Here is a 23,426-nt window from a genome sequence, read left to right as displayed (position 1 = left end):
TCAAAGAATGATGAATCATTTAGTACTGTATAATAGATGGGAGGAGAGAAACACGGCGATCACAAAAAAAATATGCTTGGAAAAGAAGAGTACGTATGTGTATATACCACAAAACTCGGGTGCATTCTCTAGGGACCTGCGAAGCCATTCTTTCAGGAGATTTGCTCAGCATTTGCCACGGGCCAGCTGCTGTTCCAGGTCGTGGGTTAGGGCCCGGCACCAGGAAGGGCGCCGCTCCCACAGGGCCGACATCCTAACCGGCGTCGCTGCGGCCGCGGAGCTGGGCAGGCCAAGAGCGCCGGTCACGTCTGTGCAGATTTCTTTAGAGTCCAGGTCTGTGGCCCGCGTCTTCGTCGGTGACGGCAGGGCTGACTGGCCACGGCGGCCATCTGCTAGAGCGCATTTCTTCCCATGAAACGCCACCTCCTCCGAAGTGCGGAGCGAACGCGGCCAAATCTACACAAACACTGACATGCTGGATCCACTCGACGGAACCCAGGGCCAAAAAACGGCGGCGAGCAGCTCCTCGGGCCCGCGGTTACCGGTTTTCTGAGCACCGGACAGCGTGAGTCCTGCCAGCCCTGTCTCGCCATCCCAGCCGAGGAGGGCAGCGCGATGGCTCTTCCCTGCCTTGAAACCAACCCCATTGCCAGCTGCTTTCGCCGGCAGAGCATTTTCCGTGGGGTCCATCCGGCTCCACGGCGGCCTCCGCGGGCCACGTGGAAAGAAACACGCCCACTGCCCGCAGGGCACGCCCTTCCTCACTTCGCGCATGCACCCCAACCGTCCCTGAGGACCTCCGAACCTGCAGGGGGCGATGAAAGGCCGCTTGCGCTTCATTTGTAGCTGCTTCCGGGTCAGAGGTCAGACGGTCTAGCGCTGCGTGGGCCATGGTGCAGCTCCGACCGCGCGCGTCTCGCACCCCGGCGTCGGCGGAGGCGATGGTGGACGAGGGCCAGCCGGCCTCGGAGGAGGAGGAGGCGGAGCACCGGCTGTTGCTCGGGCAGCCCAGCAGCGGCGCGGCCGCCGAGCCGCTGGAGGAAGACGAGGAAGGGGACGATGAGTTTGACGATGAGGCCCCGGAGGAGCTGACTTTCGCCAGCGCCCAGGCGGAAGCGAGAGAAGAGGAGCGGCGAGTGCGGGAGACCGTGCGCAGGTTCGGAGCCCGCGGCCGGGCGGGGAGAACCGCCCCTTCTCGTCCCGCTTGTCCTTCCCTTTGCTGACTTGTCACCCTTCCTCCCAGGGATAAAACGCTCCTGAAGGAGAAGAGGAAGCGACGCGAGGAGCTGTTCATCGAACAGAAGGTTAGAGGATAGGGAGGAGGTGTCTTATTAAAACAACCCGACTCAGGGAGAATTCCCATGGTGGATATAATTTGGGTTAGTAGGATATTGGAGTGGGGAAATAGTCACCAAGATTTCCTCTGACAGTGGTGGAAAGATGCTTGGGCCGGGCGCGGCAGTACTGAAGGGGGATGAGGTGGGCGGAGCCCGGGATGTGGAGGCTGCCAGGAGCCGAGATCACACCACTGCGCTCCAGCCTGGGCGACAGAGCGAGACCCTGTCTCAGAAAAAAAAAAAAGAAAAGAAAAAGTTCTTCTCCTTTAGTGTCCACCAACTGAAAAAAAGAGGTTGCTGTGAGAATTAAGTGAGGTGATTTGGAAACTGTAAGGGCTGTACAGATTTAGTGTATGGTTGCTTTGCTGTCTGATACTCCACACAGAGAACTGGCTCCAGGTGGACATTACTTAACTGCTTTCAATTTATAACAGTGACCTGAGGGTTGGAATACCGTGGGCACCCTTTTCCAGCTTTCAAGTCTTTTCAGAGAATGGAGTTTTGTGGACCCAGTCTTCCCATAGCCTAGAGGTATGGGGGCAGTTTCCAGCCTAATTAATTTCTTTGCCTAGATGTAGGGCATTCTTAAAAGTGGTAACTTCAGAAGCGACTCCGGACATACTATGTACATGACTTTTATTAATTTTAAACGTTTTCATTCCAAAAGAAAAGAAAACTCCTTCCAGACACTATTATAGAGAAGTTAACCACAGCTTCACAGACTAGGTAAATAATGGATCTTTTTCTATTACTTGCTTATATACACCCATCTTTGAATTATGTACTGGTACATTTATTTGAATCCATATAACTGAAGGAATTGTAGAACCCAAATTTAAAAGCTACCTATGTATATGAATTTGGTGGGAAAGACGGAGGTAACGTTCCACTTCTTATTTTACGATTTTTGTTCATTCCCATAGCTAGCTTTTGAATTCCTGATCCCATTGTGTTCATTCAGTACATTTTGTTCACTGCCTGTCATTGTACTAGGGCAGAGTAGGTGGTGGTGAATAAAAAGTGTTTTGAATCATTTAGTGAGGTAGCAGGCGCTTAATCCACAGGCTCTGAAAACTCGATTTGTCCTATACTTGCCTTATCTGCCACCAACCTGTCCTTCCTCCCTGTTCCCCACTTCATTTAGCATCTTTGGTGTTTTATGGTTTAAAGCGAAAAGCTATAGTCGTCCTTAGGAATCGGTCAAACCCTACTAAATTTAGCCTTCTAAATATTTTTTTTTTCCTCTTTCTCTCCCCTTAAGGCTTTAAATTCAGAAATTCAGCCCCCTTTTGCTTAGGCCAGTGGCTCTCAAATTTTCAGTAAAAAAAACTTTACCAAAGAGTTACTCAGATCCTGAATACGTTAAAGATAAGAGCAAATCTATTTGGTGGCAAATTCCCTTTCATCTTTTAAAACCGAGCTCAAGTGTCACCTTTACCTTCTCATTTGGCCCCCCCACCTCCCATCACTTCCGCTTTTGTGTGGCCTTTCTCCTGTGCAAATGCTTCTGTATTGTATTGTGTCCATTTACATTTCTCTCTCCATTGGGCCACAGCCCCCTTGAGGCTGTTCCCTGTCTCCTGTGCCTAAACTATTAAATTAATCCTTTGTGATTTCTCCAAATGAAATGAAGCGGGCCTACTCCCATTCACTTCATATTTCAAATACTTTATAACTTGTTCTTAAGTGTTTCACTTGAACTCCATTGCCCATAGCATTTTGCTGCTTTGGAAGCCTGCTAATAGGCTTTCAGATTTTAACTGTGAGGATCTTCCAATGATTGAGAGTTGGTGGCAGTGTACTGGGGAGTGACTGTTGCTTTCCAAACTGAGAGCTCCTGAGTAGAAACTGAGGGTGTTGGTAACGAAAGGGGGTGTCTTACTTGTAAAGCCAGATGAAATAATATAACATGTTTTGAGTAACCTTTGCTATCTGCCATTCCACTCAGTGGTTTTGTTTTTTTCCCTTAGCATCAAGAAATCGCCAGGAAAGTTGAAAGAAGGTATGACTATTCTAATTTAAATAACTTCTCATGTAAGTGTCAAGTGCACTTGCAGATGTTTCCAGTCAAATATGAATGGCCCTTAGAAAGCCAGCATGGGCCTGGCCAAGGTTAGCTGGGGCCTATTCCCTGTATTTCATACAAATAAAAACTGCATCCACATTAGTGTGTAGTGGATGCTTAAAGTGAACTCCAGTAAATTTCCTGATTTATTTTTATGTGATTGCTAATTAGAAAATGTAACTATTTTTTAGTTAATTTGCAAAAGAAAAATGAAGACTGTGAAAAAGGAAATGACTCCAGGAAAGTTAAAGTACAAAAAGTACAGTCTGTCAGGTAATGAGTCTTTTGTTTCATTTGGGATGTAAAGGATACCTTTAAGAGAGTTAAAGTATTGGCTAACATGGGAAAATATTTTAATTAGTAGTAATTTCAGATTGGAGTCTCTGTGGAAAAACCACTTTTGGGCCGGGCACGTGGCTTACGCTTGTTAATCCCAGCATTTTGGGAGGCTGAAGCAGGTGGATTGCTTGAGTCCAGGATTTCAAGACCAGCCTAGGCAACATGGTAAAACCGTCTCTACACAAAATAAAAAAAGTAAGCTGGGCGTGCTGGTGTGCTACTCCAGAGGCCAAGGTGGGAGGATCACTTGAGCCCAGGAGGTCGAGGCTGCAGTGAGCCAAGATCGTGCCACTGCACTACAGCTTGAGCGACAGTGAGACCCTGTCTCAAAAAAAAATCGGTTTTCATAAAAAAATAAAGATCAGTTGAACACTTTGTTTTTGCAGGTCCTGCAGGTTAAGTTCAAAAACTTTTTTTTAGTGGTTTTATTGAGAAAATTTCATTTCACCTTTCCCAATAGATAGATGTTTATTTCAAGATACACTGCAGCCTACTGTCAGCACTTCAAACTTGCCAGCCTACACGTATTCAGGCAGTGTAATTTTTCTGGCTGCTGAATGTTCCTCCAGTCACCAACCCTTATGGTGCATGGTGCCAATGCAAAGACAGCTATTCCAATGGAAAGGTGTTCACCCCTATTGCCAATCATGACAATTCTTCAAAAGGAGCCATTTTTCACAAAATTCAACCTTTCCCTGACAATATGGCCTTATCTTCTATTCTTACGGTCTACAGAAGTCACAGAGAAAGTGGCTATTGCTGTTACTGGAATTTTGGCCAATACTGTGGACGATGTCTGTAGTATCTGTCTTGAAGTCCACAGGCATTCGTTTGAGTTGCATTCAGTACAGCTTGGTGGTCCAAATTATCACTTGCATATTGGTGTTTTAGCCACAAGATCAAATATAGAAACAAATTTAAAGCAAAGTGCAAGACCATGAGAGGAATTCATCACAGTATGTTGGACTTTTCATTTGGCAAAATTTATTTGGCACAGTCGATTTGGAAATCATGCTGTCAATTCTCTTTTACTACATGTATCAGAACAATTTCCTGTTAACTAATGTTATGTTTTGACTTTTGGTTTTAGTATATTTTAGTACAAAAGTCCAGGGACAAGTTCTTCAGTTGAATACATCTGAGATGCTGATTGTTCAATTGATCAAAAAAAAAAACCACCATGTGCTCTACTAAAATATGTTAGTCTGTTTCTTGTAGTCCTGTAATTTAGTTTTATTCTATCTGTGCATATACAAAATTAGTTTATCACTATGAGACAAATGATAAAAATATTTTAAAGCAAGCATGTAGCCCGGGCACAGTGTCTCACACCTGTAATCCCAGCACTTTCGGAAGCTGAGGCTGGTGGATCACGAGGTCAGGAGTTCCAGACCAGCTTGGCCAACATGGTGAAACCCCGTCTCTACTGAAAATACAAAAATTAGCTGGGCATGGTGGCAGGCGCCTGTAATCCGACTATTTGGGAGGCTGAGGCAGGCAAGTTGCTTGAACCTGGGAGGCAGAGGTTGCAGTGAGCTGAGATCGCGCAACCTGGGTGGCAGTGAGACTCCATCTCAGGAAGAAAAAAAAAAAACGCACGTATAATTCTTATTTAACCTTTTATACTGATCAACAGCCAGAATAAAAGCTACGTGGCCGTAAGGCTAAAAGACCAAGATCTGAGAGATTCAAGGCAACAAGCAGCACAAGCCTTCATACATAATTCATTATATGGGCCAGGAACCAACAGGACTACTGGTAATTTTTTTATGGACTATTTTTCTCACTTTTTACTGCAAATAAAACTATGAAATGATAAATACTTTTCTTTTCTAGTAAATAAGTTCCTGTCTCTTGCCAACAAGAGGTTACCAGTGAAAAGAGCTGCTGTCCAGTTTTTGAATAATGCTTGGGGTAAGATCCAGCTTTATTCTCCTGCCTCTAATAGCTTTATATATGTTGAATAATGTTCTTTTGAAGGAGATAGTTCATAACGTTACTTTTCCCCCTTATAATGGCTTATATATTAAGTAAGTTACTTGTGAAAAACAGGTCAATGTAGTATGTGTATACATCTAATGTATAAAAAGCCCACCCAGTTTTAGTAATTACATTCATATAGAGAATTATAAAAAAAAATTTGAATTATGTTTCTCTAATATACTTACTGCACAAAACTTTGTATTCTAGGAATCCAGAAAAAACAAAATGCCAAGAGATTTAAAAGACGGTGGATGGTCAGAAAGATGACAACTAAGAAGTAAATCAATGCTAAATGAAGAATCTGTACTTTGTATGTATAGAATTTATCTAATAAATCATAGATCATTTTAAAGGGTCATTATAAAAACCATAAACCTATTTGAGGAAGTACTCAACCACTTTTCATTCTTCTGGAGTAGAATTGTGCCTTGCAATCCTAGAGGAAAAAGTGGTTTAAGAAGGAATTGTTTTCTTTTTTTCATATATTTAACTGAATTCAAGCCATACCCACACCAGCACCTCTTCTACTCTCCCCGGGTTGGAGGGGTGGCAAAAATGGCACGGACAAAAAGGAGAAATGGACATTCCAGGAAAGTCTCTAACTGCAGCCCGTAGACAATTTGCTATTAAAGATTCAGTGCACAAAATATAGCTGACAGCTTTTAAATTTTTACTTTTAACCAGTCGGGATTTGCTTGCCTGGTGAGTCTCATATGCCATATTATGAATATGAAAATAATGAAGTTAATTTCCTGTTGCCTTTCTGTGTCACCTACAATATCAGGTCTAACCCTAATCCAGGGATGCCAGTAAACTGAAGGCAGTAATTTTAGGTTGTAGAACTCAGATTAATTGTAGAAACCATTAATTTTAATTGCTCTAATTTTCATATTAATCATAAAAAGTATGCAAGTACCTAATATATAAACTCAATTGACACTGTATCTGTAGAAGTAAATTTTTAATGGCTGGTTAATTATATCACTACATTTTATTGCAATATAGTACTCATTTAAGCACTTAAAAATGGAAGGTGTACAAAGATTAAATTAAGACACGGTAAATTGACTAAATATTTGGTTTTTATATAAATAAAGGTCATAACCACACCGTTGACATGTAATACTGTTATAATACAACAGTTAAACTTGTGAGTCTACAACAGAAGTCATCTGTAGTTAAACAGGAAACAAAGTTGAAAAAGACCATGTTAAAACAAAACTACTGGGACTAACAGGTCGGGATTGTAAGTAGCAACAACATATTCACTCAGCTCCTGAGTATTTCAAGTTTTACAGTACACATTAAAAATGATTTCTTCCATCAACACTATAAATTCAAACTGTCGGATGTTTTTTATGCATTTTGCAAGTTACACTGATTGAATGCTTATATGGGAGTGGGGGTCGGAACATCTCCCAATTTGAAGTTTACATCACCCACATGCTAACACAAACACAACTTGTTCCATTTCCTTCCCCTCTCTCCCCCCTCCCCCACAAAGAAGGCAGGATTTTTGGTTTCTTTTAGGTAATTGTTTTAAAGGATTTGTGATGATCAATTTGAACGTCTGAAATTCAGTAATATTTAACTCTTAGACAACTAAGAGGTTAAAGATGGAAAATAATTTCTCCTAACACTAAGTTAGAAAATCATTTGCATCATGCTGTAAACTAGGAAGCAATGTAAAGCGACAAAAACCTGTCCCCAGTACATAATTTAAAAAATCTAAATTTCAAATCAGCAGAGCTGGTCTACTTCCATGTTGACTATATGCCACAATATAAGTGTGAGCTCTTCAAATGCATAGCTAATGTAGGTAGTCTTCCACTGTGGCAAATGCGCAGGATCCAATTCCTGATCGAGCCATCAGTCCTAGACATTGTGTGGCCTGTCCCATTGCTAGGGCCAGTGGAGGTTGCTTTGGCAGATTGTGGGTTTCTGAGGAAGAATAAAAATGAAAACAGCAATTAGCAAGACATTTTAAAAAACATTTCAATCAGGAGAATACTGCATGACTTTAAAAACTACCACTCCCATACCACTCTGAAATATCAAGCAAATGAAGGTTTCTACGCAAAAGATAGACACCTTGGACATAATATTCTGACAAGGTAGTGTGGGTATTGTGTATTCAACTATAAGAGAAACTCTTGCAGAATCAGACTTTTAAAGTATCAGATACTTAAATACTTATTTCCATATTAACTATGATGGGAAAGGTACAACTTTTTATCTGATATTTGGAGTGGAGAGTAAGGCATTATTTCCCTTCTGGTTGATCAAAATCAGTTGATACTAACTAAAACTAAAAAAGGCACCAGGTTTTCATTACAAGTTTCTACTGATGGGTTCTTCCACCTCTGTGGATAGGACCAAACTGAGGCTGCCTAGCCATCTCCAAGGCATATATAGGTAATGTTATTTGGGCTGGTGGGGAGCAGGTGTTAGCGGTGACAGTGAGAGAACATACAGCAGAGCCACCCCGCAGTTTTGGAGGTGCCAATTTAAAATGGACAGTTCAGACATTTTTTAAAAATGCCAATAAGTTTTCAGGGTCCTGCATATTATAAGTTTCTTTGTCAGACATTTGTAGTACAAATGCAATAATTACCAAAATTTGTTTCTTGCCAGAGATGAAAAAAAATGAACTAATGGTAAAAGCGGCCAGACTCAGAAGCTGGTAATTTCTCTTTATGAGAAGGCAATGCCCAAACTAATCAATAAAATTACTAATCAGTTCTTTATAGGCACAGTTGACAACAAAGGGCAAAAACAATGACACATGGCTAGAAAGGCTTCATATGGTTTAACTCCATTCTTGGTTCAGAGGATGCAATTTGATGGTGGGAGAAAGAAGAGGAAATTTCCAAAAGGGAAAAAGCACAATATCAAAAAGAAGCAAATTCAGGACTTAAAGGTAGAAAACAAAAACAGGATTAAGAATAAAAGTGTGCAAAAAAGCCACGTAGATTGATGAGAAAGTATGGTGTCTTGACGGTTCACAGGGAAGACCGTGCTCAAAGGCAAGCATCTACAGGGAATTTTTTTTAAATTTTATTTTGGCCAAAGGAAGCATCTGGTGATGCATCTAACTTTTTTGGATATATGAAATTTTCATAACACTATATATAGATGTACCTATATAATATAGCATGGTATTTATAAACACATACATGCCCATCTATAGCAATTTAGTAATTGTGTCATTAATTTTACAGGAATTGCATCTATTTGTATTAATAAGATTAAGCACTATTTATGGCTGAATCTACATAATATAGCACAATATGTAAGAGTACATATGTCTATAGATAATGGTGCTCAACAAATTCCCTTGAACTCAAGAAATTCAATTGTTATAAGAAAACTGGTCACTTTAAAGATTAGTATCATCTAGTAATTAGGTTTTAATGATTACCTACAATATAACTTCAAAAAGACAATTATAGTAAACCATAATTTTCCTTACAATTCCAGCATTGTTACTAAGTTACTTTTACCAATGGAGCTAAATGAATTTTGTAGAACCAATGAAAATGTAACACATTAGCCAAAGAAAATTCATATTTATGTACAAATCCTAAATTTTGGAGAACTACAACACTAAGGACACTACTCCTATTCCCAAACTTCAGTATTGGTCCTTAACAAATTAATAAATTTTCTAAGAGCAAAGAAACAGACTGAGCGCTCAAATACAAATGCTTTTCATTGCTTCCTTTACATTCTTGCCGTAAAAGTCCTGGCCCTCATTGCAAGTCTCCCTATCTAAACTACTCTTTAATCTACTTTTTGTGGCACTGCCCTCTCATCTTCCTAAAATAGTCTGAAATATGTGACTAAAAGTCCCTGAACCTTGCAGGGCCACACAGCACAGTACAGACTTCTAAACTAGACTGGAGTCCCAATTACCTGGGAATTAGACTCTAAAGTCAAATGAAAACTCACTCTTTATATAAATTACCTTTGATGAGAATTGCCCACAACTCAAACTTGTTTTATGTAAACAATCGACCCTACCACATTTACATAGAAATGCACAATATGTGCAGTTACACAATTCATATAAAAAGTACTTGTTCAGTATATAAATACTATAATCATACACGCTACAGTGAGTTGCTCATAGGAATGGCAACCAAACGAACATCGAATGAGAGTTTCGCACTTCATGCTCACCCCTGGCTAAGCCTCACCTTTTAAATTGTTTTTCTCTTCCTCACCCACCCTTTATATTGGGTAAGGACATGTAGTTGAATCTGGCTAATATAAATGCAAATAGAATTTGACATCAAGGCTTGGTCCTGCAGGGTACTCACAAGTCACCAGGAAGCCCCTTGTGCCCATATTCATAAGCATGGTGGGAGCTGTGATACCGGTGGCTTAGGCTGCCGCTACCCATTGCAAATAGCTCAAGCAAAATGGTGGGGAGCAAGGTAACAGTGGAGCACCAGCTAGGAATCCTGCCCTCTACTGGATCAGTTTGAGCTTCTCCGATATTCAGGCTCTTCACTCCCTTATTTCCATTCTTATTCTGTCCATCAAAACCTTCCTTGACCTCTTGATTTTCTTCAAATGTACCCTGTTCCCTTCTAGCCTAACTCTTGTGACAATTATTAATCTATGTTCTTAACATTCTCCGATTCCTTCTACAGCAGCCGAACTAGAGAATGCCACCCAATTCCTAGCCTAGAAATCAGTAGCAGAAAATGCCTTTCACTAAAGAGGGCTGTAAAGAATGTCTCTGATAGGGTTGTATTTTGAATTATACACAAGGACCACCAAATCTCTCATTCTAATGAAAGAAGTAGACATTCGTGGCTACCAGAAATGCTTACATACATGCACACAAAAACTTCTATTTCCCAAACATCCCAAGCTGTACCCCATCTTACTGTTTTTATTCTATTTAAATCCATTTGAATCTGGAATTAAAGGAGAGGGTTTCTATATTTTAGGTACTTTAATATTTTAAAAATATAGAGGACATTTTGCTGATGATTTTACCGAAGTGCAAATGCCAGTACAAACACCCTCAAATTTTCAGAGTCTAGTTGAAATTGTGCCTTATTCGGCTTTACTTACCTAATATTGCACTGTTAAGAGCTGAGCACACAGGTTCTCTCTGAATCGGGTCAAGCTGATTTCCAACTGGGCTGTTCCAGGGATCTGAATATGCTAGTAAACTGAATGCATCCTGTTGAAAACACACCGATTTGGTTTTAATTCAAATAGTTCAACTATTATGCTCACAAATGTTTCCAAGTTGAGAGGTAAAATATGGCTTCCAGGCACTAGACTAATGTAAACTTTAAACCCATTTACTCCTAGCACTGGGACGCTGTACATTTTTGAACAATTAAATTATGCAGCAAAGCCTATTTTCATTTTTCCTGTGGACAGCCATTCTCATTCATCTTCCTCCCATCCCTAAACACAAAACAGGAAAAAAAAAAAGAAAAAGAATTTCAAAGGAATGAACTAGTATTGGTGTAGGGAGAGTGGAAGGCAAAACATTCAGATGTTTTACTTCACAATTTATTACTACTGATATGAATGTGACAGAGGACAGGGCCTGCCTGCATTTCCTTTTTTCAACAGATTTAGGAACTGGACACATCTCACTGGATGTCTTCTTCTCAAATTCAGTTATGAAAAAAACAGGCTGCCCTTCAGGACCTGTTTTATGCATTCAGTATTTCCAACTACTCTCAAGCCACACCTCTTCAAAACTTAAAATGACTGACAGTCTTCTTTTCAAACAACTACTTTATATTTTTTGTCTTCTTTCTATGGGAGGCACATACTAATGGTGGTTTCAGATACTGGCTTCAAGTCCAAGCTCCACCACTAACTGGCCGTGTAGCCTTTGGCAAGTGACAATCTAAGTGCCAGTTTCCTTATCTGCATAATGGGGACTATAAGAGGCCCTATTACCTAGATTTGTATGAGGACTAAATGAAATTAGCAGTATCAGTTCATTCTAATCTTTCAATAAATGACGTCTTACTATTATGCCAAGTCAATACCCTAATCCAGGGCAATATTATACAAATATAAAAAGAGAAATTCAGAACACTCTTCCCAATTTGGAAGGCAGACATGGAGAGTTGCTGCAGAAACTGTTAATTTAATTTGTGAGTTCAGGAACATAACACTTTCAAAATACTGACTACTGAAATTCCTAAAGAGCACCATCTCCTAGGTTCAGCTGCTCAAAAAATCAGATTCCACACCCATTTTCCATCATTTCTCTAGATATCTTACTAGTGTTATGAAAGCAGAGGTGGGGGAGAGGCTTCTGATCAACTGTACTCTTGCCCTTTCTCATCCAAATGAGCCTCTAATATTGTGGATTTAGAGAAGAATAACCCATGAAGAAATGCTGTGAAGTCAGTCTGAGACCACAAGGCATGGAATACACGTGCCTCTACGCAAACACAGATGGCTCCTCCATTGTTTTATATTGCTGAATATTTCATCTGGGTAGTTTTCTGCTCCAATTACAATAAAAGTTCTTTGAAGATAAAAATTACTTATTTTTTTGAATCCCCTGAAGCTACTCAGGTGCTTCGTACAGGAAGATAATTCATATGCCTGTTGAGAGCAAGACCTGCTTCTTCCAGCACTGAAGATGTTTTATGCATCCCACAAAGCTACTTGGTTCTACTTCCCGCCCCTAACCCAACCCACACTTCCCAACCCATGGAAAGAATATATGACCCTTTATCTTGTAAAGCTAACTCAAATCAAACATATTATTTTGTTTTTGGCCAGGTGTGGTGGCTCAGACTTGTAATCCCAGCACTTTGGGAAGCAGAGGCGGGCGGATCATTTGAGGCCAGGAGTTCAAGACCAACCTGGCCAACATGGTGAAACCCCATCTCTACTAAAAATACAAAAATACAAAAATTAGTCGGGCATGGTGGCGAATGCCTCTAATCCCAGCTACTCGGGAGGCTGAGGCAGGAGAATCGTCTGAACCCAGGAGGCGGAGGTTGCAGTGAGCCAAGATCACACCACTGCACTCTAGCCTGGACGACAGAGAGAGACTCCATCTCCAAAAAAAAAGAAAGAAAAAAAAAATCACGTTATTTTTAAGGACTGAGCTTTGCTCAAGACTTAATTTACCCCACAACCATCTGATGAGGGTACCATACCCATAGTACAGATAAATTTAAAAAGAAATACTGAAGAATTTTTCCAAGGAATACTTGGTAAACAAAAACTTCAAGTACAAAACTATATTCATAGCCTACATCCTAACATACCACCGAAAATGTGAAATGTCACAGTCCCAAATCTTAAATTAAGACTACACTGTCTAGTGCAGCAAACCACCATGGCACACGTTTACCTATGTAACAAACCTGAACATCCTGCACATGTACCCTGGAACTTAAAGGAAAAAAAAAAATACTACACTGTAGTGTTTTAAAACTCAGAGAAAAAGTTCTTTAAAATGACAACAATGTATTGTGCACTAACATTGTGTGAAGAAGTGTTTTAAGCACGAATATGGATCATCTATTTAATCCTTACAATAATCATCTAAGGTTGATATCATGTCTATCATCTAGAGAAGCAAACGGAGGCAGTGAATAGTAAGATGCAGATTCTTTTAGTTACCCATCTAAATGTTAAGAAAAAACGTCTAAAATTTTTCTCTGGTATTTCATTTTCAGTACAATTCAACATATGTTTACTGAATACAGCTGCCAGATATAGAGGATACAGTGATGACCAGGACCTAGTCACTGCTTCAAGGGAAGGCTTACATATAAATAAATAACACACAGTACATTACTATTGACTTAATACATGCAAACTGAGGCTGAGGGGAGAAAAAAGCATGGCTGGAAACACGGGTAGGAGTTAGATGCTAAAATACCCCAAAAACCATACTAAAAAGCTTGAAGTTTTTCCAATAAGGAAATAAGGTTTTAAATGAAGGAAACCAACATGGATTAGACTTAATTTTAGGAGGATCACACAACAACACTATAAAACATGGCTTGGAAGTAGAGTGAAGCTGTAAGCAACAAAACTAACAGAGCCTTAAAAATAAAAAATGGTTTATACCATCAAACTCCCAGTCGTAAACATCTAGGACTTTATTCTTTCTTCACAAAGGAAAATGAATGAAACTGGCAAAACAATACTAATGGTTTAAAGCCTGCTGTAAAAGTTAACTGGTGGTGATAACCAAAGAAATGCAAATACGCAATTTTAAGATACTAACATATGTTAAACCCACTAAACTAGCATTAATATACTAGTGCCATGGTACATTCTTTCTTTACTGCTGGTAGAAGTTGGTAAAGGGTTTGTGAAAACCAGTATAGCAATATGTAGTGAGAACCACAATAATGTTCATATTCTTTGACTCAATTCTACTTCTAGAACTTTATCTCAGTGGAGTAATTTTAAGAAACAAAGATACATGTATAAAGATGTCACTAAAGCATCTGACATAAAAGCAAATGGAAAAATCCAACAACAGAGCAATGTTGAAATAAACCTATACAGCAACAATAAAATATCATGGAGCTTTTTTGTTTTTTTGAGACGGGGTCTTGTGCTATGTCACCCAGGCTGGAGTGCAGTGGTGCAATCACAGCTCACTGCAGCCTCGAACTTCTGGGCTCAAGCAATCCTCCTGCCGCAGCCTCCTGAGTAGCTGGGACCACAGGCACAAGCCACCACGCCCAGCTAATTTTTAAATTTTTTGTAGAGATCGGATCTCACTTTGTTGCCCAGGCTGGTCTCGAACTCCTCGTCTCAAGCAATCCTCCTGCCTCAGCCTCCCAAAGTGTTCGGATTACAGGTGTGGGCCAACACACCCAGCCTCGTGTAGCCATTTAAAAATAATTGGAAATAATGCATAGAAACTGGGAGGAAATAAATTCTTATGACAATTAAAACAGAATACAAAATAGTGTCACCATGGTTATTAGCTAGTTAAGATACATGCACATGGGAGTTAAGGCACAAAACTGAAAATACCTGAAATATGTAGAATTATGGGTTATTTTAAAGCAAAAAACATTACCTCAGTGGAATAACTTCTGAGGGAAATGTGACACTCACCCACCCTTTTTATTGGGTAAGGGCATGTAGCTGAATCTGGCTAATATAAATGCAAATAGAATTTGACACCAAGGCTTGGTCCTGCAGGGTACTCACAAGTCACCAGGAAGCCCCTTGTGCCCATATTCATAAGCATGGTGGGAGCTGTGATACCGGTGGATTTTCAAACTGTACTCCTATTTGGTTTAGAATCTGGAGCAGTTTCTAAATAGGATGACTCTAAATGGTTCTATTGCTACTTCGGTTACTAAAGGTTCCTTGCAGGCTGGGGCTGTTCATTCATACTGGACTTTCCACAGTCCCTACAACAACGCCTCTCCACACTGCAAAAATTCAATAAACAGCTGCTCAACAAACAATTCAAGAGTTCTTTTGGGAGCCACTGGAAGACGTAGGCAGATAAGGACAAAGACAACAGGAAAAGAGGAGAGAAGACTGAAAAAACTAAAAGGAAAAAGGTCAAGAGAAACAGTGTGCCACCTGACTTTCAACATTAATCACATCTCTCAATCTCTCTCTCTCTCTCATGTCTGTCTCTGTCTCTCTCTCTCTCTCTCGTGTGTGTGTGTGTGTGTGTGTGTGTGTGTGTGTTTGGATTTGCATGAACTTCTGAGTCACATGACTCAACGTTTATGCAAACCTAAAAACAAGATTTTTTAAAAATGCTACAATTACAAGTGAACTGAAGTAACAAAAAGAAGTGGAATGATTTCTAAACCTGTTTTCTCTTCATGTTGCCCTCAAATCATCCGGCCTTGTTCTTTGGCTACTTATAAGTTGGGTCAGTTACTCACCTTATCCCTATCTAGATCAAGATAAGTTTCGGAAATGAGATGGAAGCAGCTCAGAGTATTAAGAAAGTCTCTGAAAGTAGCTGGCATTTGCTTAGAAGTTAGAGGTGCAAAATCAAAGACATTTATACTCTTTAGATGAAGATGATACATCTTCACACAATTCAGTATATAACAAAGGAATATCTTTGAGAATTGGCCATATAATGCCATCTTCTGAGCTTCATGTAAATAAGAATCAAACACAAAGTAAGCTAATGGAGTATAATCTTAAATTTTCAAAGGTACTTCATCCTGTTCAATTAGCATATGCCCTAAAACAACAGTACTCAAAGTATGATTCAGGGACACCTGGGTCCAAGAAACTTTCAGGGGGTCTGTGAAGGCAAAATTATTTTTATAATAGTACTAAGATGTTCCTTGCCCTTTTCTCTTTCACTTCCTCATGACTATACAGTGGAATTTTCCAGAGGCACATGACGTGTGATATCACAACAGACTAAAGATAGTCTGGTCTGTATGTGAATACAGCTCACCTATTAAACCAAGCATTAAAGAGACTTACAAAAAATATAAAGCAATGCCACTCTTCTCATTTTTCTTTTTTTTAAGAGACTAGGTCTCACTATGTTGCACAGGCTGAACCTGAACTCCTGAGTTCAAGTGATTCTCCTGCCTCAGCCTCCCAAGGAGCTGGGATTACAAGCATGCGCCATCATGCCTGGCTAATTTTTTGTATTTTTAGTAGAGAAGGGGTTTCTCCATGTTGGTCAGGCTGGTCTCAAACTCCCGACCTCAGGTGATCCGCCAGCCTCGGCCTCCCAAAGTGCTGGGATTACAGGCGTGAGCCACCGTGCCCGGCCCCTTAATAATTTTTAAAGGATTCAGACACCAAGTATGTTGAAAACAACTGCCCTAAAACATCCTCAGTACCTACCAAAGAAGTACTCAGTTTCCAAAAGGATAATTTTAGACACCTAAAATAACTTAATAAAGAGCCTAAATGTTAAGTTTCTTCTTGACACTCCTAGTACCAGAAAAATTTCTACAAAGTTGCATAGTAATGAAAATCCCCAATGAGGAAAAATCTATTATACTTTTCAAATGAATTCTACTTCAATTTAATAAACATAGATTGACTACCTTAGTGCTACACACTGGAGGCACAGTCATTAAGATAAATATTTAAAAGGGGAAGAGTTAAGCTGGGCATGATGGCTCATGCCTATAATCCCAGCACTTTCAGAGGCCAAGGCAGGAGGATTGCTTGAGTCCCGGAGTTCAAGACCAGCCTTGGCAACACAGTGAGACCTCATCTCTACAAAGTTTAAAAATAAAAATGAAAAAGAGGAGTTAAAAGACAGTCTGACTTCATGGTAATCTTAATCTTCTAAGGCAAATGTGGACAGTCATTTTCCAGATATATTAATGTCTGATTTGACTTTTTTTTTTTTTTTTTTTTTGAGATGGAGTCTTGCTCTGTTATGCAGGCTGGAGTGCAGTGGCGCAATCCTGGCTTACTGCAAGCTCCGCCTCCTGGGTTCACGCCATTCTCCTGCCTCAGCCTACTGAGTAGCTGGGACTACAGGCGCCCGTCACCATGCCCAGCTGCTTGTTTGTATTTTTAGTAGAGATGGGGTTTCACCATGTTAGCCAGGATGGTCTCAATCTCGTAACCTCGTGATACGCCCGCCTCGGCCTCCCAAAGCACTGGGATTACAGGTTTGAGCCACCGTGCCTGGCCTGATTTGACATTTTAAATTAAACTTGTTTCAATTACCAATTATTTTTTATCTAGCATAAAAATAATTTAACTTTTTTGATAGCTCAGGGTAACCACTAGAAATAGCAGTTTTTATACGATCGAGTAGATGAAGTACAAAGTTTGATAAATACACCTGTCTTCCCATCTCAGCTAGGGAAAATACAAGATTGCATGCCTTTAACTTGAGATGCTCTGTAACCCATCCTAGGCCAGGCAAGCATGTTATGTCCTACACTTGTGCTATGTTTCAGATTTCAGATTTTTTCAAATTTTAAAACATTTACTAATTGAGCATCTCTCATCTAAAAGTCCAAAATGTTCCACTGAGCATACCCTTGTGCATCATGTCAGCCATCATGCCCAGCTTAACTCTTCCCCTTTTAAATATTTATCTTAATGACTGTGCCTCCAGTGTGTAGCACTAAGGTAGTCAATCTATGTTTATTAAATTGAAGTAGAATTCATTTGAAAAGTATAATAGATTTTTCCTCATTGGGGATTTTCATTACTATGCAACTTTGTAGAAATTTTTCTGGTACTAGGAGTGCCAAGAAGAAACTTAACATTCAGGCTCTTTATTAAGTTATTTTAGGTGTCTAAAATTATCCTTTTGGAAACTGAGTACTTCTTTGGTAGGTACTGATTTTGGAGCATTTCAGATTTTCAGATTAGGGATACTCAACCTGTACTAACTTTCAGTCCAGGTCAAGAAGAGAGAGCGGCAGGAATCTTTTGCTTGCCCTTTCCTACCATACCCAAACATCAGTCTCAAGGCCACTGCATTCATCTCATCTTTTTCAGTCTTCTTCCAAAATATTCAGAAGAAAATGTTCACAATGAACCAACTGTTAAAGAGCTGCACATCTCTACAACTGCAATGCTGACTTGTTAGGAGACAGCCCCTCCACCTTCAACTGGTACACAAAACTGGTTACTTTAGTGAATTAGATTGTATCCATCCTACTAGCTCATGGACAACAATCCAGAAGAGACTTTAAAATGTATTTTAACTATTCTTGCCACGAAAAGTGACCCAACTCTTCACTAATTCCCATCAAAATGAGAACCATGTGTTATACGTCCAAATTGCTAAACCCTGAACAACAGTTACTAAAATAAAATCTCAGACTTATAGTTTTATCTGCTCACCCACATTTCTCCTAGTAACTGCTGATTTTACAGCTGAGAAAATAAAACTAAGGAACTAAGTTAACGAGGACAACAATGTTGATAAGCACTAGTACTGGGATTTAATCCTTTTTTTTGCTTTAGTCCAATGCTCTTTCCAGTAGATCAGAACTGCCTAACTTCATCAAACATTTCCACTCCCAAATGGGCAAGGAGCCACGGGGAAGGTCAGGTCCAAGTTCCCTAACAAGAATTTCTGGCACACTGCTCAGTGTTTCACAAAACTACATTTTAGTTCCTCTGACATATTTATAATTTTTCAAGAAAAAATATATTCACCTTCAACATTTTTTTATTTGCAGTATTCTTGCCACAGTCTCTCCTTAGCTGTTCACTCATCGCTTGCAGCTCTCGTCCGAAGTGGATCATTCTTTCTATGGCGGCCTGACTTCCTCCACACAACTGGCGTCTCAACTGACTTGAATCAACTTCTGTAAGAAAAGCAGACAAGTATTTTACTACCTTATGGAATGGAGTATAATGAGGACACGAATATACATTTCTTATAACATTTTGTACATTTAGTAACTATTCCCTAATATTTCATCTAAATATGTAAATTGTTAGAAATTCATTTTTAATAGGAAACTGCAGCTAAAAGATATACTTTATTTAGCTCTCAAGAGTCTAGGATCAGCATGCAGTTAAGAGGGGACAACCTTTCAGTGTTAGAGGGTAACTCTTAATAATACCACTCAGGCTGCCTTAACTGACGTAGTAGAGATGTAATAAAATGTTCCTGAAAGCTAAGAAAAGCTAAACGACTACAATAAAAATACAGAAGACAGCATATTATACTAATTGAAAAGATTAAATGCACTACTTTTAGAAAAATACCACTTTGAGAAAATAATATATAGATTTTTTTTTTGGATGGAGTCTCACTCTGTCACCCAAGCTGGAGTGCAGTGGTGTGATCTCAGCTCACTGGAACCTCCGCCTCCCAGGTTCAAGCAATTCTCCTGCCTCAGCCTCCTGAGTAGCTGGGATTACAGGCACGTGCCACCATGCCTGGCTAATTTTTGTATTTTTAGTAGAGATGGGGTTTTACCATACTGGTCAGGCTGGTCTCAAACTCCTGACCTTGTGATCCGCCCGCCTCGGCCTCCCAAAGTGCTGGGATTACAGGCGTGAGCCACCGTGCCCAGCCAAGAAAATAATTTTATATATCTTGATTGATAAAATAATTTCACTGTAAAAAGTACTTATAAATCATTAATAATAAAGAAGGTAACGATGATGATGATGGTTAGTATTTCCCAAGCACTTTGTGCTATTAGCTTTTTGGATTATTCATTTACTTTCACAATAACTTATAAGGTCATTATACCCATTTTACAGATGAAGAAACTGAGACACAGAGCAGTTAAGTAAATTTTCCAAGGTCACACAGCTAGTAAGTGGCAGTTGCAGAAATCAAATCTATGTAATCTGGCTCTAGAACTCCTGCTCTTTATCACTGTACTTAAATTACTCTTCAGAAACTGAGGTGGCTGATATTGAGGAGTAAAACAAAGCTGCATTTCTTTTTAAAAAACAATTTTAGTAATACCACTCAATCTCAAAATAATAAGAAATCTAACATCGCCATGGAATTCCAACAAATAAATGAAAAAATTTATTCCAACAAATAAATTTTCACCCTCCATTTGATGGGATAGTTTGCTGATGGGACAGGCAATTTACTACGTAAGTTGTCTACAAAATAAAATCATGCATGCTAATGTGTCTTGGAGCCACATAATTTTGTTGTTGCTGATGGGGGTTTTTTTTGGTGAGGGAGGTCATACTTAAGTACTTACTATATACCAGGGATAGTACTATGCATAGTCACACACGTTTACATTAAACCCATTTAAGAAACACTGATTAGAATTTGTAAAATCATCTACCCATTTGGCCTTACTGACTATACTGACATAAATATAAGAAGTTTTATCATCTCCAACCCAAAATAGCCTAGAGGCTCAACACCAGTAAGTCAGGACTGCCGCATCAGTGACAGCGCTAAACCTGAGCCTAAGCAATTCAGCAAGAAACACTGCCTGTAGCTGAAAGGTAACTCTACTTTCTCTAGCAGCCCACTCAAACAAGAGTTTAAGTTGCTATGCATTACTGTCAAGTCCTATGGCACATACATCTTTAAATCTGGTTTATGCTCATCAGCTGTGAATCAGTACAAGTAAAAACATAACCTTGTAGCCATCATTTTTTATTAAAAATGTAAGAAATATCACTGCAGACCCATTTCGGTGTCACAATCTTCCATTTCGTGGTCATGTTTAGAGCTACCATTTAGGAAACCATTGGATGAAGTTTCTCCAACTCCATTGGAGTAGTGATCTGTTTCCATGTCTACATCATTACTGAAAACGAAAAAACAAACCTAATTTTAGAAATATCATACTTGTAGCTTAGTTTAAAATAAATCACTACTGAACTACATAGCCTACGAATAAACTAACTTCATAAGGCAATAGAAATCTGCAAAAAAAGGTATTTAATTAAATCTTGAATGTATTCAAAGCCAAACATGTCGCTGACTTTTAACAAATTTGTACCCCTGGAGATCAGGGAGGAAAAAAAGTACATATGCTAAAATGTAGTGGTTTTATGACTTTACATCAATATGGAGAAATCACACTTCCATACAATCCTATTATTTTTCAAACTCAGATCTGTACGTCTTCGTTAATCAACTGCTGCCCCACCAACTCCCCAGCCAGCCCTCTCCCCCTACCCCCAGCATTGATTTCCAGTATGTAAGGGGAAAACCTCACTCTCAAAACAAATACATCTCACTCCCGGAACCCACTTCACCTCGTTCCGGACCTCATACTCAATCCACTCCTAGACTGTTTTTAAATAGTCGGCATTCTGGCATTTGCCCTCACTACTTAAAAATATACATCTTTCAAGGGTAACTGATAACTTAAAAAACAACTGAGCTTCATTCTCTCATCCCTTTTCACCACATGACACTGTTTCTCTCTCACAGGCTATCTTACTGGCTAAAGTATTGCTGAATCTTAATTTTTAAACTGATGTCCTGGATAGTTTCCAGTTTTCACTCATTCCACTCAATGAATATCTATCTGCCAATAACTATATTTGCACATATTTAAGCTGTCAATGTATGTCCTTCAGAACCATCCGCACTCTTACAAGCAACAATAAGTATCTAATCTTTAGGATTTATCCTATGAAGGTCTAGGTAATAATTATACAATCTAGAAGTAAACACTCAATGAAATTTTAGGTAATGCTTAGATAAAAATGACATTTCTCATTACAAAAGCAATATATATTCATTTGTAGAAAAAAAAATACAGATGAGCAAAAACCACTATGCGTAATACCACCAGAGGTAACAAATTCTAACACCTTGGGGGTGTGTGTGCATGCATACACTCCTGTTAGTAAAATTGTTAAGGTAAAAAAACACAAGAGATCTAGGGGGAAAGGGGGATATGGCCCTAGGACTCCAGAGCAGACTCAACCAGGAAAGCTTCTTTATAATCTTAACAGACTTCAAAAATTGATAAGAAAAAGCAAACTTTAAAAATAAGAAAATCCTTACCATCACAGCTTTCAGTGGCCTTTTAAAAAGTACTAAACTTTTTTTTTGATAACTCAGTTTAGTATTTGAAAGGAACTCATTCATTTAACACACATTTAAGAGCCTCTGAGGTATGATCCCAGTTAGGTGCTAAGGATATTATGAAACAGCCTCTGCCTTCCTGTGGCAAACAACCTATAAAAAGCTAATTAAGTTATTATATTACAGAGTAATTATGATCAATACTATGATGAAAGTTAATCACAAAACATGACACATTTGATTGGATGTAAATCAAGGAAAACGTCCCGGAAGAACTGACATCTGTACTTGAATTTTCTCAGCCTGGACAGAAGTTATACTGGAGGTGAGGGAGGGTAGGAAGAAGAGCATTTCAAATGGTGGGCGGTATCAGGGAAAAAGCACAAGTTTGCAAGTCAAATCCTGAAAAGCAGCCTCAGCTCTGCAACTTACTAGCTACTAATAATTGACCTTAAGAAAAAAAAAAGTCATTTACTTTTCTGATATTCCGCTCTACATCTGTAAAATGGTTTAAATAGTTAATAACATCTTTGCTTACTTCACAGTAAGGAAAGCCATTACCAACTACAAAATAACTTAAAGTTTAAGACAGTTCAAAAGTTTACTTTCTTTCCCTTTTATACTGCAGACAAAGGAGGATGTTGCGTCATCAGACTCTTCCGTAGCTTGCTTCCCTGAACTCAGGTAATAATAGATCTGTTTAGCAACTTCCTGCTGGGGGGATAGTATTTAAGAGAAAAACTCACAAATTGACTGCAATCTTACCCTCAAACATTGGCAGAAGCCTTGATCAATGATAAAGTCCCAATGCATTTATTATAAAGCATGATGAAGTACTTAACTTTTTAAATTTCCATCTATTTTTAAACTGTAACATTTTGATTTTATATTTTCCAATATATCATCTCTGCTGTGAAAGACGATTTTTCTGCTGTTCTCATACACTTTTGTGGTTCTCCATTTTAACTTGTATCAATCACACTCACTATTACTTCAGTAAATTTTTGTCATGTGTGACAGACAACCCAGAAATTGAGATTAATCTCCAAATTTTCAAATACAGATTTTTTTGTACATACACTCCTTTCTGCAAAATCGTATTTCCATTAAGATTCCATGCTAAAAGTTAGGCTGTCTCTACTTTAATAAGAAAATGTTGCACTGATGACCATTTCCTGAAAATGCAATGTAACCAACTGGTTTGTTATAGACCAAACCAATATTAAATTGACCCAGTCCTGGATGATTGGGCAGGTTGAATTCA

General features: G+C 39.2%; 2 protein-coding genes and 1 long non-coding RNA gene across 4 annotated transcripts in view; 2 read left to right on the top strand and 1 right to left on the bottom strand.

Moving 5' to 3' along the window:
• The first annotated feature begins 451 nt into the window (after positions 1 to 451).
• NOL7 (nucleolar protein 7) lies at positions 452 to 7,060 on the top strand. The gene is made up of 8 exons (XM_055263486.2): positions 452 to 1,156; positions 1,244 to 1,304; positions 2,005 to 2,063; positions 3,308 to 3,339; positions 3,594 to 3,675; positions 5,378 to 5,499; positions 5,578 to 5,655; positions 5,932 to 7,060. The coding sequence occupies exons 1-8, from the start codon at positions 891 to 893 to the stop codon at positions 6,003 to 6,005; spliced, it is 774 nt and encodes a 257-aa protein (XP_055119461.1). The 5' UTR covers positions 452 to 890; the 3' UTR covers positions 6,006 to 7,060.
• On the top strand, positions 1,311 to 1,868 carry LOC129473220 (uncharacterized). Its single transcript, XR_008654219.2, has 2 exons — positions 1,311 to 1,432; positions 1,682 to 1,868. It is a non-coding gene; the product is annotated as an uncharacterized lncRNA (long non-coding RNA).
• Positions 6,671 to 23,426, bottom strand: part of RANBP9 (RAN binding protein 9) — an 89,974-nt gene continuing 73,218 nt past the window's right edge. The window contains exons 11-14 of one of the 2 annotated variants that reach the window (XM_055263466.2): positions 20,806 to 20,927; positions 18,841 to 18,992; positions 10,813 to 10,924; positions 6,671 to 7,665 (exon numbers count right to left, since the gene is read on the bottom strand). In XM_055263466.2, coding sequence (XP_055119441.2) covers positions 7,535 to 7,665; positions 10,813 to 10,924; positions 18,841 to 18,992; positions 20,806 to 20,927 — 517 coding nt within the window. In that variant the 3' untranslated portion in view covers positions 6,671 to 7,534. Of the gene's footprint in view, positions 7,666 to 10,812; positions 10,925 to 18,840; positions 18,993 to 20,805; positions 20,928 to 23,426 lie in introns of those variants that run through there. The other variant, XM_055263467.2, reaches the window with a different exon arrangement.

The sequence above is a fragment of the Symphalangus syndactylus genome, chromosome 23 (genome assembly GCF_028878055.3).
Source record: "Symphalangus syndactylus isolate Jambi chromosome 23, NHGRI_mSymSyn1-v2.1_pri, whole genome shotgun sequence".
NCBI lineage: Eukaryota > Metazoa > Chordata > Mammalia > Primates > Hylobatidae > Symphalangus > Symphalangus syndactylus.
This window is presented reverse-complemented; position numbering and strand designations above follow the sequence as displayed.

Bases quoted from the DNA above. Each gene is read 5' to 3' on its own strand.
- NOL7 (XM_055263486.2), top strand. From the start codon at position 891: ATGGTGCAGCTCCGACCGCGCGCGTCTCGCACCCCGGCGTCGGCGGAG. The intron at 1,305-2,004 runs GTTAGAGGATAG...TCATTCCAAAAG, and splicing joins AGCTGTTCATCGAACAGAAG to AAAAGAAAACTCCTTCCAGA. The intron at 3,340-3,593 runs GTATGACTATTC...ACTATTTTTTAG, and splicing joins GCCAGGAAAGTTGAAAGAAG to TTAATTTGCAAAAGAAAAAT.